The 15452-nt window shown below is 40.8% G+C and overlaps 1 protein-coding gene across 2 annotated transcripts in view; it reads left to right on the plus strand.

Annotated features, from left to right (window-relative positions):
* The window catches only part of LOC106598090 (uncharacterized), a 33524-nt gene that overhangs the window by 1295 nt on the left and 16777 nt on the right, over positions 1-15452 (plus strand). For both annotated transcript variants that reach the window (XM_045696756.2, XM_045696757.2), the window contains exons 2-3: positions 247-493; positions 10245-10493. In XM_045696756.2, the coding sequence (XP_045552712.2) occupies positions 391-493; positions 10245-10493 (352 nt within the window). In that variant the 5' untranslated portion in view covers positions 247-390. The remainder of the gene's footprint in view (positions 1-246; positions 494-10244; positions 10494-15452) is intronic.

A 15452-nucleotide genomic window follows, 5' to 3' on the forward strand; every position in this document is an offset into this window, starting at 1 on the left:
AAATGTTTTTTTTTTGTAATTTATGTAAATGTAGGAAATCTACTATAGGTTAAGTGCACTTACGTTGTGTAATTTAAAGTGGGCACTTTGTGTCTAATGGGAATGAATGTTGAGTTGTCAATGCTTAGCTACCTGATCTATTGAAATTAGATAATTGAACAAATGTAATTTATTTTTTGAGAATAAAGAAAGTGCCAGAACTGTCAAGAAAATAACTTTTGTGTCCGTTTGTCTTTATTACTACAGGCCGACTCAGATTAAGTGTGAGGCCGGTAACATCAACAGTGAGGACAAACCCAGCCTGCCTCTCCTTCCACACTGAGTCCAAACCTTCAGTCACTGGGTCCTGATTGTGACAGTGGAGCCCAGTTTGCACTGCAGGATCCAGAGATGTCATCAGTGAAGCTGGAAGACTGCAGTCAAACACTGGAGCTGAATGTCAACATTAAAGATGAAGAAGTGGAGGAGAAGATTGGGAAATCTCTTTCTCATGGTAAGAGCAGGTTTTACCTTCATAAGTTATGACCTAGTCTATTGCTAGGTTACATTTTATCTGACTCACACATCCCTGAAGATCTCCAGACTGTTGTTCGTTTCAACTTCATACTGTGCGTTGAAAGTTGCTATAGAAGTGTTTCAATGAGAAGGTAGATGTTATTTCATGCTAATGAGATCTGCATGGTTTGACACCAGTATTGTCAACATGTGTTTTATTCACTGGGCTATCTGGAGTGTTCAGAGTATACTTTTTATTCTGTTTTTTTCTCACCATTATTTAACCAGGTAGGCTAGTTGAGAACAAGTTCTCATTTACAACTGCGACCTGGCGCACATTGAAGAAGTGAAGTAGACAAACTGCCAGTGTTCTGAAGTTCTATGAAATGACTCTATGTAGTTGCCAGGGTTGCTGTCAATTCCATTTGAATTCCAGTCAATTCAGGAAATACACTCATTCAAATTTCAATTCTCTACAATGCTTTTCGATCAGGAAAAGTTGGGGTAACACTTTACTGTAGGTGTCCTTAGTCATGTATTAATTAAGCCTTTTATAACACCTATATAACAACAGTAATGAGTAACGGCAAAAAATCTTACGAAACTAGTTTATAATGGGTGTTTATAGATGACTGTTTATCCTGTTGTCATATGCGCTAATGTCTACTGTTAATAACAACTAATATTACACAGTCTGCATGACAACTTATGTCCTATCCTATTACATGCTACATAAGTGTCTTTATACCAGATGCTATAACGGGGTGTTTTATCATTTACCAATCTCTTTGTCAGATTATTAAACGAGTTGTTTGGATCCTGGGTGCTGATTGGTTGATAGCAAGGAGTTATCACCACAATCCACGCATAATGCCTGTTAACAGTTCCATTAGGTTTATCACATCTGCTGTCCCACTGCCCGGCCAGTCAATTTATAAACCTAATCTGCCCTGGAAAAAAGCGTCTCTAGACATTATTTCCCCATGCTACTAGCCTATCTGACCTGTGCAACATGTATCTCCACTGTGCCATGCATATGAACGTGACAAGTGACTCTATCCTCTATCATATGATGCATTAACCCATTAACTGTATCCAAGATGGCGTAGTAGTCAGACGTTTTTGTCTCGTCCCATGTATATATCTTTTTATATAGTTCTCTTCGCATTCTATTTAATATTTTTCCTAAACCTCAACTTCAAAATACTCTCCTGGAACCCGCTTCACCCAATGTGGTGTGCATCTGTTTTTTTTTCTAAAGTATTTCTTTTTACCTCCGAACTGGAATACCTCAACTGAAGCTAGCTAACTAGCTACCAGTTATCAGTCAGCTAACCACTGCTAGAGGTCATCAGCTAACCTTTAGCTCGCAAAGCTCTCGCCAGTTCGTACAACACGTTTCAAACCAGAATCATACCAGACCTATTTTTCTCTCCATATCCCCGGATTCCTACCGCAAACTCTGAACCTTTTCATCTGGATCATCGCAGCTTGCTAACCGCAACCCGGGTTGACTACTCCTGGCTAACGTTTCCGTCCCGGAGCTAGCACCAACTAGCCTGGAGCTAGCCCATGCTAGAACCATCTCCCGGCTAAGGCTCCTGGGCTACTCCTGAAGCCCACTCCTCGGCTACAATATCCGGACCCCTTCTACTGCCGGTACGGAGCACGGAACCCCGCCGATCCTTCACGACTGGAATACCGGCATAATCTGCCCGAGGATCCCAACAGGCCCCTCAGGCGCGACGTCCCCTGAAGGCCCATTCTGCTAACCACGGCCTGCTACCTATCTAGAGTGTATTGCACTGTTAGCTGATCCATCGGCCAATTTCTTGGACCACTATACTCATTTTGCCAATTGGACTTGGACCACTCTGCTACTTGGAACACTACTAATTCCACGACTGGTCTATCGACGTCACCACACGGGGAGGCAAAAACAGACTTTCCCCCATCACGACGTCCCTCTAAGGCCTTTATGCTAGCTTGCTAGCCCCGGCCTGCGAACTGTCTGAATCGCCGTGTCCCCAGCCAGCCAACCACTCACTGGACCCATACGATCACTTGGCAACGCATGCCTCTCCCTAATATCAATATGCCTTGTCCATTAATGTCCTGGTTAGTGATTACTGTCTTATTTCACTGTAGAGCCTCTAGCCCTGCTCAATATACCTTAACCAACCATGTTGTTCCACCTCCCACATATGCGATGACATCACCTGGTTTAAACGTCTGTAGAGACTATATCTCTCTCATCATTACTCAATGACTAGGTTTACCTCCAATGTACTCTCTTCCTACCATACCTTTGTCTGTACATTATGCCTTGAATCTATGCTATCGTGCCCAGAAACCTGCTCCCTTGACTCTGTTCCGAACGTGGTAGACGGCCAGTTCTTATAGCCTTTAGCCGTACCCTTATCCTACTTCTCCTCTGTTCCTCTGGTGATGTAGAGGTTCATCCAGGACCTGCAGTGCCTAGCTCCACTCCTACTCCCAGGTGCTTTCATTTGTTGACTTCTGTAACCGTAAAAGCCTTGGTTTCATGCATGTTAACATTAGAAGCCTACTCCCTAAGTTTGCTTTATTCACTGCTTTAGCACATTCTGCCAACCCGGATGTCTTAGCCGTGTCTGAATCCTGGCTTAGGAAAACCACCAAAACCCTGAAATTTCCATCCCTAACTATAATATTTTCCGCCAAGATAGAACTGCCAAAGGGGTCGGTGTTGCAATCTACTGCAGAGATAGCCTGCAGAGTTCTGTCTTACTATCCAGGTCTGTACCAAATCAATTCGAGCTTCTACTTCTAAAAATGTACCTTTCCAGAAACAAGTCTCTCACTGTTGCCGCTTGCTATAGACCACCCTCTGCCCCCAGCTGTGCCCTGGACACCATATGTGAATTGATTGCCCCCCATCTATCTTCTGAGCTCGTGCTGCTAGGTGTCCTAAACTGGGACATGCTACACACCCCGGCCATCCTACAATCTAAGCTTGATGCCCTCAATCTCACATAAACTACCAGTGAACCTACCAGGTACAACCCCAAATCCGTAAACACGGGCACCTTCATAGATATCATCCTAACTAACTCGCCCTCCAAATACACCTCTGCTGTTTTCAACCAAGATCTCAGCGATCACTGCCTCATTGCCTGCATCCGTAATGGGTCTGCAGTCAAACGACCACCCCTCATCACTGTCAAACACTCCCTAAAACACTTCAGCGAGCAGGCCTTTCTAATCGACCAGGCCCGGGTATCCTGGAAGTACATTGACCTCATTCCGTCAGTAGAGGATGCCTGGTTATTCTTTAAAAGTGCTTTCCTCACCATCTTAAATAAGCATGCTCCATTCAAAAAATATAGAACCAGGAATAGATATAGCCCTTGGTTCACTCCAGACCTGTCTGCCCTTGACCAGCACAAAAACATCCTGTGGCGTTCTGCATTAGCATCGAATAGCACCGGTGATATGCAACTTTTCAGGGAAGTTAGGAACCAATATACACAGGCAGTTAGGAAAGCTAAGGCTAACTTTTTCAAACAGAAATTTGCATCCTGTATTACAAGCTCAAAAAAGTTCCAGGACACTGTAAAGTCCATGGAGAATAAGAACACCTCCTCCCAGCTGCCCACTGTACTGAGGCTAGGAAACACTGTCACAACCGATAAATCCACAATCATTGAGAATTTCAATAAGCATTTTTCGACAGCTAGCCATGCTTTCCACCTGGCTACCCCTACCCCGGGTCAACAGCCCTGCGCTTCCCGCAGCAACTCGCCCAAACCTCCCCCACCCAAATCCAGATAGCTGATGTTCTGAAAGAGCTGCAAAATCTGGACCCATACAAATCAGCCGGGCTAGACAATCTGGACCCTCTCTTTCTAAAATTATCTGCCAAAACTGTTGCAACCCCTATTACTAGCCTGTTCAACCTCTCTTTCATATCGTCTGAGATTCCCATAGATTGGAATGCTGCCGCGGTCATCCCTGTCTTCAAAGGGGGAGACACTCTTGACCCAAATTGCTACAGACCTATATCCATCCTACCCTGCCTTTCTAAGGTCTTCGAAAGCCAAGTCAACAAACAGATTACCGACCATTTCGAATCCCACCGCAGCCTCTCCACTATGCAATCTGGTTTCAGAGCTGGTCATGGGTGCACCTCAGCCACGCTCAAGGTCCTAAACGACATCATAACCGGCATCGATAAGAGACATTACTGTGCAGCCGTATTCATCGACCTGGCCAAGGCTTTCAACTCTGTCAATCACCACATTCTTATTGGTAGACTCAACAGCCTTGGTTTCTCAAATGATTGCCTCGCATGGTTCACCAACTACTTCTCTGATAGAGTTCAGTATGTCAAATCGGAGGGCCTGTTGTCTGGACCTCTTGCAGTCTCTGTGGGGGTGCCACAGGGTTCAATTCTCCTGTTGACAACGCCAACTGTTAGGTTCTTATTTTTCAGAGTAAATAACTCACGGACACTAGAGAAGCTTTAACCAAGTTTAATTTCCCCAAAGGTTCCGTGCAGCTGAAATCAGACCGCAAAACATTTCAGACATCATAGTTTATATACATCCTACTTAAGACACTCCTCTTCCTTACAGTTTATGGCTCCACAGGAAAGAAGGTAACCAGATAGCAACCCTGATTACTCTCTTAAGGGGAACTGACCTGACCCCTCACCTCCTGACCCACAGATATCCATCTGTCTTCCCTATATCAACACAACGCTCTCCTCTCCTCCATCAAACACATTGCAAAGCCTTCTGGCTTTTAACAAACTCTTTCTATTCAAGGCTTTGTCTTTATCATTTATTTAATATCTCAATGTTCAAAGTTTAGCTGATTCCAACACCAGACAACAGTGTGTGTGAGAGGTGTTTGTAGAGGTGAAGGACAAAACTGGTGTTGGCCTCTCCTTCACCATCAACCAAGTACTAGCTCCACTGAATGTAAAGGAGAAGCTGGTTGCACAAACCTACGATTGGTCAGCACTGATGAGTGGTAATGTACGTGGTGTCCAAACGCTACTGAAGGATTCCTTTCCGACCACAGAACTCCAGTGTTCTACCCAGCTATGGCTTGTGGGCAACCAGGAGAAGCTGTTCACTGTCTACCGGCATCCTGAGCTGCACACTGGAAACACAGCACTTTCTTTATTGAAATCACTCTACGAGAACAACCTGCAGGAGGCCTTGTCTGAGACGGTCTCTCTTCTCAAAATCATCATCACCACTCCGATGACAACTGCCGAGTCAGAGAGAAACTTTTCTACCTTTAAAAGGATAAAAAACCTTCATACGCACCTCCATAGGCCAGAAAGGCTAAATGCTTTGGCCATGCTGTCAATCCAGCATGACTTCATCCAGAGAATGCCAAAGTAATACTAAGTGTATGTTAGTCGCCCATGTGCCTCACCATAGGAATTTGGTACCCTTTCCCCCCTAAGAACTTAGCCTACTGTTCTGACTTGGTGGTGCACATGTAGCCTATAGCCTGTTTTAGAAAAATGTAATTTAATATTGTAACAGCCTGCTTACCTGCCCCCATTGTAAGAGCTTTCATTGTCTGCTTATGTACCCCTGTTACTTTATCCTCCTGTTTTGACTTGGTGTACAGGGAGAATACTGTAAGAACAACCCATGTTCTGAATTATGTCGCTGTCCATTTCAAAAGTGCTGCACAAATAGGCGGCGTATAGGCTACATCTGTCTCAGCTCACTCATGTCTTAATGGAAATGACGGATTGCCCCGTACCGCTTATCGTCATTTATGTCACAGTTTGTACATCAGTATTGTTATATTACTTATAAAGGTCTCTCATTAGTATCTTATTCATCATTTTAGGCAGTGTTAGAATGATGCATTTCATTGTTTTTCTTACTTTGTGTGTTTATAATTATCTCTGGTGCTTTTCTCAATGAGGAGCGTGGTAAGTTACAGACCCAATAACATTATATTATAGTATCCCCTCCTCGTAACCATGGTTGCCAGTGACAGTCTCTTGTTCAACAGACAGTTCAGTAATTGACCCATGTTATTCCAATTCATATTGTGAGGGTAGTTTTGTTTGCTCAGTGCACTTTCAGTGCGTCTGTATATTGTCTACAAAAGTGGATCCTCGTGGTTGTATTGTCCTTCCCTTTTAGACCACATAGGACTAATAAAATACTTCAAATGGTAGGCTAACCGCTGAGTCTGGGTCTCTCGCTCTGTGGTGACTTAAAGAAGAGTAAAGTTAAGGCTTCAACACCTTGTTGAATTTATCTGAACTAATATCTATCTGAATTTCTGTCGTTGTCCATTTAGAAATTGATGAAAGAATATGCCTACCTCATCGCAGCTCGTTTGCTTGAACTTGCTTATACTTAAGAGCTAAGTGTTAATTATCGAAGAACAAACATTGTGAATGTACAGAACATAAATGTAATAATGTTTGTGTATGTTTCAACTCATGTCGACATTCATTATTATTGAAAGAGAAAGCGGTTCTCATCCAGTTACACAAATCCACAAGGAGTCAGTAGAAACCATATTTATTTAATCAATTCAGCCATAAGCTCCCCTGTTGGGACAGCTTTATGTCGACCCTAACAGTTTGTGGGCACCGTTATAGTGCATTTAATGTATTGTTTAGTGTTGTAGTTTCTTCGCTGGCATGCATCTAAAAAAAATACATGTTTTTTGTCCCACCAAGATTGACATGCTAAAATCGACACTGGCTGTCATAACAACCCGACTTTAGGGCGTTTGTAAATTCCTCAGTTATTCTGCGCTCTGCCACTGTCAAACTAGAGTACTCTGAAAGCGGAGTAGATTGCCAGGGTGAATTTACTATCACACCCATTGTCTGGTGAAAGGATGAATATAATGAATGTACTGATTTTAAAATAGTGGTTTTAATGAAAACGTGTTGTGAAGACTGTTGTCATTGTATAGAAACCAGGGTTTGGCCCCCAAGACAGGGTTCTTCTCATCAGCTATCCAGACCAGAGACATCTCCTCCCTGGTACCTCATAGTACACAAACACCAACTCAGTCTATGGAATGCAGGCTGTAGGTTTTATCACCAAGCCATCATAAATCAATTGCCAGCGCCCGAACTCAGTCCACACAGACACAGATGAGAGAGTACTGAGAAACCTTATTCAATGCATAAACAAACAGTATTACAATATAATCTTGTAATTTTCTACCATAAACCCTAAGGGAGTTATCACACGATAATCCCTGGATTCTCATCCCTTATTACTTAACTATAACATTGAATGGAATGATGGGCGTCATAACCATGTCATAAGCCATTATAGTGTGCACAGACTCCTTAAGTAGACTGATATTTATTTGAGATGTTATAAAGCAGTTATGAATGTGCTTAGTACTGCAGAATTGATAGTATCACAGAAACATTCAGGACCTCCAAGAAATATGGGCAAATTGGAGCATAGACAGAGATATATATATATATATATATGTATGTGTGTATATATATGTATGTATATAAATGTATATAAAATATGTATGTATGTAAATATATATATGTATGTATGTATGTAAATATATATGTATATATGTATATAAATATATATATATATATACACATACATATATATACATATACATTTATATACATACATATATATACACACATACATGTATGTATGTATGTATGTATGTATATGTATGTGTGTATATGTATGTATGTATGTAAATATATATATGTATGTATGTAAATATATATATGTATGTATGTAAATATATATATATATGTATATATGTATATAAATATATATATATATGTGTGTGTGTATATATGTGTGTGTGTGTGTGTGTGTGTATATATACACACACACACACACACACATATATGTGTATATGTATGTATATATATATACACACACACACACACACACACACATACATATATATATATATATATATATATATATATATATATATATATATATATTTAGGATGACAAACTACTGAGTTGTACAAGCAGAACCACTTACAGATATAAAAGAAACTACATTATATTATAATAACATGCCAAAAAGCCATTTTGAAACTAAATGGAAACAAATATAATTTTGTCACAAAATCACAACAGGATTTGTGAAAGCTGTGAAGGAAGATGTGCAGGCTACAGTAACAATGAGCACCTGTTAATGCATGTGTTAATTACAGTAATTTACCGTGTTAACAACAGTAATTTACCGTACCTCATTCTTGGAGTGGAAACGTTGTTTGCCGTAACATCATGCTCAATAAAGATCCATTATGTGGCTTAAATTGATGGTTATGTCACAGTTATTTTGTTCACATTTGTTCATCCTTTTATAGAGCATGAAATACGGTTCTAGATGATTTGTGACCCATTTATGTAGTGCTTATGAAGCCTATATGAAGGCTTTATGAAGCCTTCATAAGATGCACTTTAAATAAAGCGGGACCATAATATGTCAAACGAGTCTTATATCGACATAACCTGAAAGTCCGCTCAGCAAGGAAGAAGCCACTGCTCCAAAACCGCCATAAAGCCAGACTACGGTTTGCAACTGCACATGGGGACAAAGATCGTACTTTTTGGAAAATGTCCTCTGGTCTGATGAAACAAAACTATAACGTTTTTTGCCATAATGACCATCGTTATGTTTGGAGGAAAAGGGGGAGGCTTGCAAACCGAAGAGCACCATCCCAACCGTGAAGCACAGGGGTGGCAGCATCATGTTGTGGGGGTGCTTTGCTGCAGGAGGGACTGGTGTACTTCACAAAATAGATGGCATCATAAGGATGGAAAACAATGTGACTATATTGAAGCAACATCTCAAGACATCAGTCAGGAAGTTAAAGCTTGGTCGCAAATGGATCTTCCAAATGGACAATGACCCCAAGCATACTTCCAAAGTTGTGGCAAAATGGCTTAAGGACAACAAAATCAAGGTATTGGAGTGGCCATCACAAAGCCCTGACCTCAATCCTATAGAAAATTTGTGGGAAGAACTGAAAAAGCGTGTGCAAGCAAGGAGACCTACAAACCTGACTCAGTTACACCAGCTCTGTCAGGAGGAATGGGCCAAAATTCACCCAACTTATTGTGGGAAGCTTGTGGAAGGCTACCCGAAACGTTTGACCCTTGTCAAACAATTTAAAGGCAATGCTACCAAATACTAATTGAGTGTATGTAAACTTCTGACCCACTAGGAATGTGATGAAAGAAATAAAAGCTGAAATAAATTATTCTCTCTACTATTATTCTGGCATTTCACATTCTTAAAATAAAGTGGTGATCCGAACTGACCTAAAACAGGGAAATTTTACCAGGATTAAATGTCAGGAATTGTGAAAAACTGAGTTTAAATGTATTTGGCTAAGGTGTATGTAAACTTCCGACTTTTAAAGCCTCTTATAAAGTTGGTTTTGTAGCATAAACTGGGAATTTCATATTTTTGACTAATATTATGATTGTCTGTCTGTTTCTTTCATATCTGCAAAGTAGTTTAAACTCTGTCAGTTCCACTCTTAAGTGCATTATTTTTTAAGTGTGAAGTGTTTTTACGTGTAATTAAGTGTGCACTCGTCTAATGTGAATTCATGTTTTGTTGTCAATGTTTAACTTCCTGATCTATTGAAATTAGATTATTGAACAAAAAATATATTTTTTGGGGGGGGGAGAATAAAGGAAGTGCCAGAACTAAAAGACAATAACTTTTGTCCGTTTGTCTTTATTACTACAGGCCGACTCAGATTAAGTCTAAGTCCGGTAACATCAACAGTGAAGACAAACCCAGCCTGCCTCTCTCCTTCCACACTGAGTCCAAACCTACAGTCATTAGGTCCTGATTGTGACAGTGGAGCCCAGTTTACACTGCAGGATCCAGAGATGGCATCAGTGAAGCTGGAAGACTGCAGTCAAACACTGGAGCTGAACGTCAACATTAAAGATGAAGAAGAGGAGGAGAAGATTGGGACATCTGTTTCTCATGGTGAGCACAGATTCTATCTAACTATAAGTTCCCTTCATAAGTTAGACCTCCATAAGTTGTGACCCAGTCTGTTGCTATTGTGAATTCTGTCATTCTGACATCACATCCCTGAAGAACAACAGACTGCACAAAACTTGTGTTATTCATTCCAACTTCCCACTGTGTATGAAAAGTTGCAGTAGAACTGTTTCATGATGAACTGTTTCAATGAGAAGCTAGATGTTATTTCATGCTACTGACACTTGCATGGTTTGACACCAGTATTGTCAGCATTTGTTTTATTCACTGGGTTATCTGGAGTGATCAGAGAGTAGACTAAAGAAGTGAAGTAGACAAACTGCCAGTGTTTTAAAGATCTATGAAATGAGTCTGTTTAGTTTCTAACCCTTGTGATAGTGAGAGGAGGATGATATGAAGTGAGTCTGTGTAGTTACTAACCCTTGTGATAGTGAGAGGAGGATGATATGAAATGAGTCTGTGTAGTTACTAACCCTTGTGATAGTGAGTGGAGGATGATATGAAGTGAGTCTGTGTAGTTACTAACCCTTGTGATAGTGAGTGGAGGATGATACGAAATGAGTCTGTGTAGTTACTAACACTTGTGATAGTGAGAGGAGGATGATATGAAATGAGTCTGTAGTTAGTAACCCTTGTGATAGTGAGAGGAGGATGATACGAAATGAGTGTGTAGTTACTAACCCTTGTGATAGTGAGAGGAGGATGATACGAAAAGAGTCTGTGGTTACTAACCCTTGTGATAGTGAGTGGAGGATGATATTTGTCTGAATTTTCACTCTTTTTTGCAATCAGCTGTTGTCCACTTTTAGAATAATTGTATTCCCCTTTTGTATTGTACAGTATAGAGCCTTCAGAAAGTATTCATACCCCTTGACTTATTCCACATTTTATGTTACAGCCTAAATTAAAAATTGATTTTTGAGCCATCTACACACAATACCCCATAATGACAGGCAAAACATGTTTTTTTGTCTCGTGGCTCTCAATGAATCATCTGAGTGTGAATTTGTCAACCAGCCATGACCAGCCATCATTATCGTAGAGCACTCAATCGATTCACTTTATATGTGTGTGTTGTATTGACCTGCTCCCTTATTAATAAGTGATTTAAAGATTTAGTTTAAGTGTAACTCTGACTTGTGTGATAAGTTTTGTACTCCTCATTTGATAGTAAAGAAATTAACCACCACAGTATTCACACCCCTGAGTAAATACTTTGAAGAAGCACCTTTGGCAGTGATTACAGCTGTGAATTTTTCTGGGTAAATCTCTAAGAGCTTTGCACACCTGGATTGTACAATATTTGCACATTTATTCTGGAAAAAAAGTCTTCAAGCTCTATCAAGTTGATTGTTGATCATTGCTAGACAGACATTTTCAAGTCTTGCCATAACCTCTCTAGGCTAGGCGGGACGAATTCGTCCCACCTACGTAACAGCCACTGCTATCCTGTGGCGCGATTTTCAAAACCTTAAAAATCCTATTACTTCAATTTCTCAAACATATGACTATTTTACAGCCATTTAAAGTTAAGACTCTCGTTAATCTAACCACACTGTCCGATTTCAAAAAGGCTTTACAACGAAAGCAAAACATTAGATTATGTCAGCAGAGTACCAAGCCAGAAATAATCAGACACCCATTTTTCAAGCCAGCATATAATGTCACCAAAACCCAGAAGACAGCTAAATGCAGCACTCACCTTTGATGATCTTCATCAGATGACAACCCTAGGACATTATGTTATACAATACATGCATGTTTTGTTCAATCAAGTTCATATTTATATCAAAAAACTGCTTTTTACATTAGCATGTGACGTTCAGAACTAGCAAACTTCCGGGGAATTTGCTAACAATTTACTAAATTACTCACGATAAACGTTCACAAAAAGCATAACAATTATTTTAAGAATTATAGATACAGAACTCCTGTATGCACTCGTATGTCCGATTTTAAAATAGCTTTTTGGTGAAAGCACATTTTGCAATATTCTAAGTACATAGCCCAGCCATCACGGGCTAGCTATTTAGACACCCGGCAAGTTTAGCACTCACCAATATCAGATTTACTATTATAAAAGTTTGATTACCTTTTGTTGTCTTCGTCAGAATGCACTCCCAGGACTGCAACTTCAATAACAAATGTTGGTTTGGTCCAAAATAATCCATCGTTATATCCGAATAGCGGCGTTTTGTTCGTACGTCCCAGACACTATCTGAAATGGTAAATCAGGGTCGTGCGCATGGTGCAATTCGTGACAAAAAAATTCTAAATATTCCATTACCGTACTTCGAAGCATGTCAACCGCTGTTTAAAATCAATTTTTATGCAATTTATCTCGTAAAAAAGCGATAATATTCCGACCGGGAATCTCCTTTTCGGCAAACAGAGGAAAAATCACAAAGACGGGGGCGGCCAGGGCACGCGCCTAAGCCCACAGTCCCTTGATCGGCCACTTGAGAAAGGCGATAATGTGTTTCAGCCTTGGGCTGGGATGACGACATTCAGGTTTTTCCCGGGCTCTGAGCGCCCATGGAAGACGTAGGAAGTGTCACGTTAGAGCAGAGATCCTTTGTAAAAGATAGAGATGGCAAAGAAGTTCAAGAAATGGTCAGACAGGCCACTTCCTGTAAAGGAATCTCTCAGGTTTTGACCTGCCATTTGAGTTCTGTTATACTCACAGACACCATTCAAACAGTTTTAGAAACTTTGGAGTGTTTTCTATCCAAAGCCAATAATTATATGCATATTCTAGCTACTGGGCAGGAGTAGTAACCAGATTAAATCGGGTACGTTTTTTATCCAGCCGTGAAAATACTGCCCCCTAGCCATAATAGGTTAAGTTCCTTGCTCAGAACATGAGAACATATGAATGCTGGTGGTTCATTTTAACATGAGTCTTCAATATTCCCTGGTAAGAAGTTTTAGGTTGTAGTTATTATAGGAATTATAGGACTATTTCTCTCTATACAATTTGTATTTCATATACCTTTGACTATTGGATGTTCTTGTAGGCAGTTTAGTATTGCCAGTGTAACAGTATAGCTTCTGTCCCTCTCCTTGCTCCTACCTGGGCTCGAACCAGGAACACATCAACAACAGCCACCCTCGAAGCAGCGTTACCCATGCAGAGCAAGGGGAACAAATTCTCCAAGTCTCAGAGCGAGTGACATTTGAAACGCTATTAGCGCGCACCCCGCTAACTAGCTAGCCATTTCACATCGGTTACACCAGCCTAATCTCGGGAGTTGATAGGCTTGAAGTCATAAACAGCGCAATGCTTCAAGCATTGCGAAAAGCTGCTGGCAAAACGCACGAAAGTGCTGTTTGAATGAATGCTTACGAGCCTGCTGGTGCCTACCATCATCACTCAGTCAGACTGCTCTATCAAATCATAGACTTAATTATAACATAATAACACACAGAAATACGAGCCTTAGGTCATTAATATGGTCGAATCCGGAAACTATCATCTCAAAAACAAAACTTTTATTCTTTCAGTGAAATACAGAACTGTTCCATATTTTATCTAAAGGGTGGCATCCATAAGTCTAAATATTCCTGTTACATTGCACAACCTTCAATGTTATGTCATAATTATGTAAAATTCTGGCAAATTAGTTCGCAACAAGCCAGGCGGCCCAAACTGTTGTATATACCCTGACTCTGCGTGCAATGAACGCAAGAGAAGTGACACAATTTCCCCTGGTTATTTTTTTTTATAAAATTTTTTATTTCACCTTTATTTAACCAGGTAGGCAAGTTGAGAACAAGTTCTCATTTACAATTGCGACCTGGCCAAGATAAAGCAAAGCAGTTCGACAACATACAAAAACACAGAGTTACACATGGAATAAAGCAACATACAATCAATGATGCAGTAGAAAAAAAAGAAATAAGACTATATACAATGTGAGCAAATGATGTGAGATAAGGGAGGTAAAGGCAAAAAATGCCATGGTGGCAAAGTAAATAAAGTATAGCAAGAAAAACACTGGAATGGTAGATTTGTAGTTTGAAGAAAGTTCAAAGATAAAATATAAATAATATGGTGTAAAGGAGCAAAATAAATAAATACAGTAGGGGAAGAGGTAGTAGTTTGGGCTAAATTATAGATGGGCTATGTACAGGTGCAGTGATCTGTGAGCTGCTCTGACAGCTGGTGCTTAAAGCTAGTGAGGGAGATAAGTGTTTCCAGTTTCAGAGATTTTTGTAGTTCGTTCCAGTCATTGGCAGCAGAGAACTGGAAGGAGAGACGACCAAAGGAGGAGTTGGCTTTAGGGGTGACCAGAGAGATATACCTGCTGGAGCGCGTGCTACAGGTGGGTGCTGCTATGGTGACCAGTGAGCGGAGATAAGGGGGGACTTTACCTAGCAGGGTCTTGTAGATGACCTGGAGCGAATGTGTTTGGCGACGATTATGAAGCGAAGGCCAGCCAACGAGAGCGTACAGGTCGCAGTGGTGGGTAGTATATGGGGCTTTGGTGACAAAACGGATGGCACTGTGATAGACTGCATCCAGCTTGTTGAGTAGGGTATTGGAAGCTATTTTGTAAATGACATCGCCGAAGTCGAGGATTGGTAGGATGGTCAGTTTTACGAGGGTATGTTTGGCAGCATGAGTGAAGGATGCTTTGTTGCGAAATAGGAAGCCAATTCGAGATTTCACTTTGGATTGGAGATGATTGATGTGAGTCTGGAAGGAGAGTTTACAGTCTAACCAGACACCTAGGTATTTGTAGTTGTCCACAAATTCTAAGTTAGAACCGTCCAGAGAAGTGATGCTGGACAGGCGGGCAGGTGCAGGCAGCGATCGGTTGAAGAGCATGCATTTAGTTTTACTTGTGTTTAGGAGCAGTTGGAGACCACGGAAGGAGAGTTGAATGGCATTGAAGCTCGTCTGGAGGGTTGTTAACACAGTGTCCAAAGAAGGGCCAG

Source organism: Salmo salar, chromosome 16 (assembly GCF_965601325.2).
Source record: "Salmo salar chromosome 16, fSalSal1, whole genome shotgun sequence".
Classification (NCBI taxonomy): domain Eukaryota; kingdom Metazoa; phylum Chordata; class Actinopteri; order Salmoniformes; family Salmonidae; genus Salmo; species Salmo salar.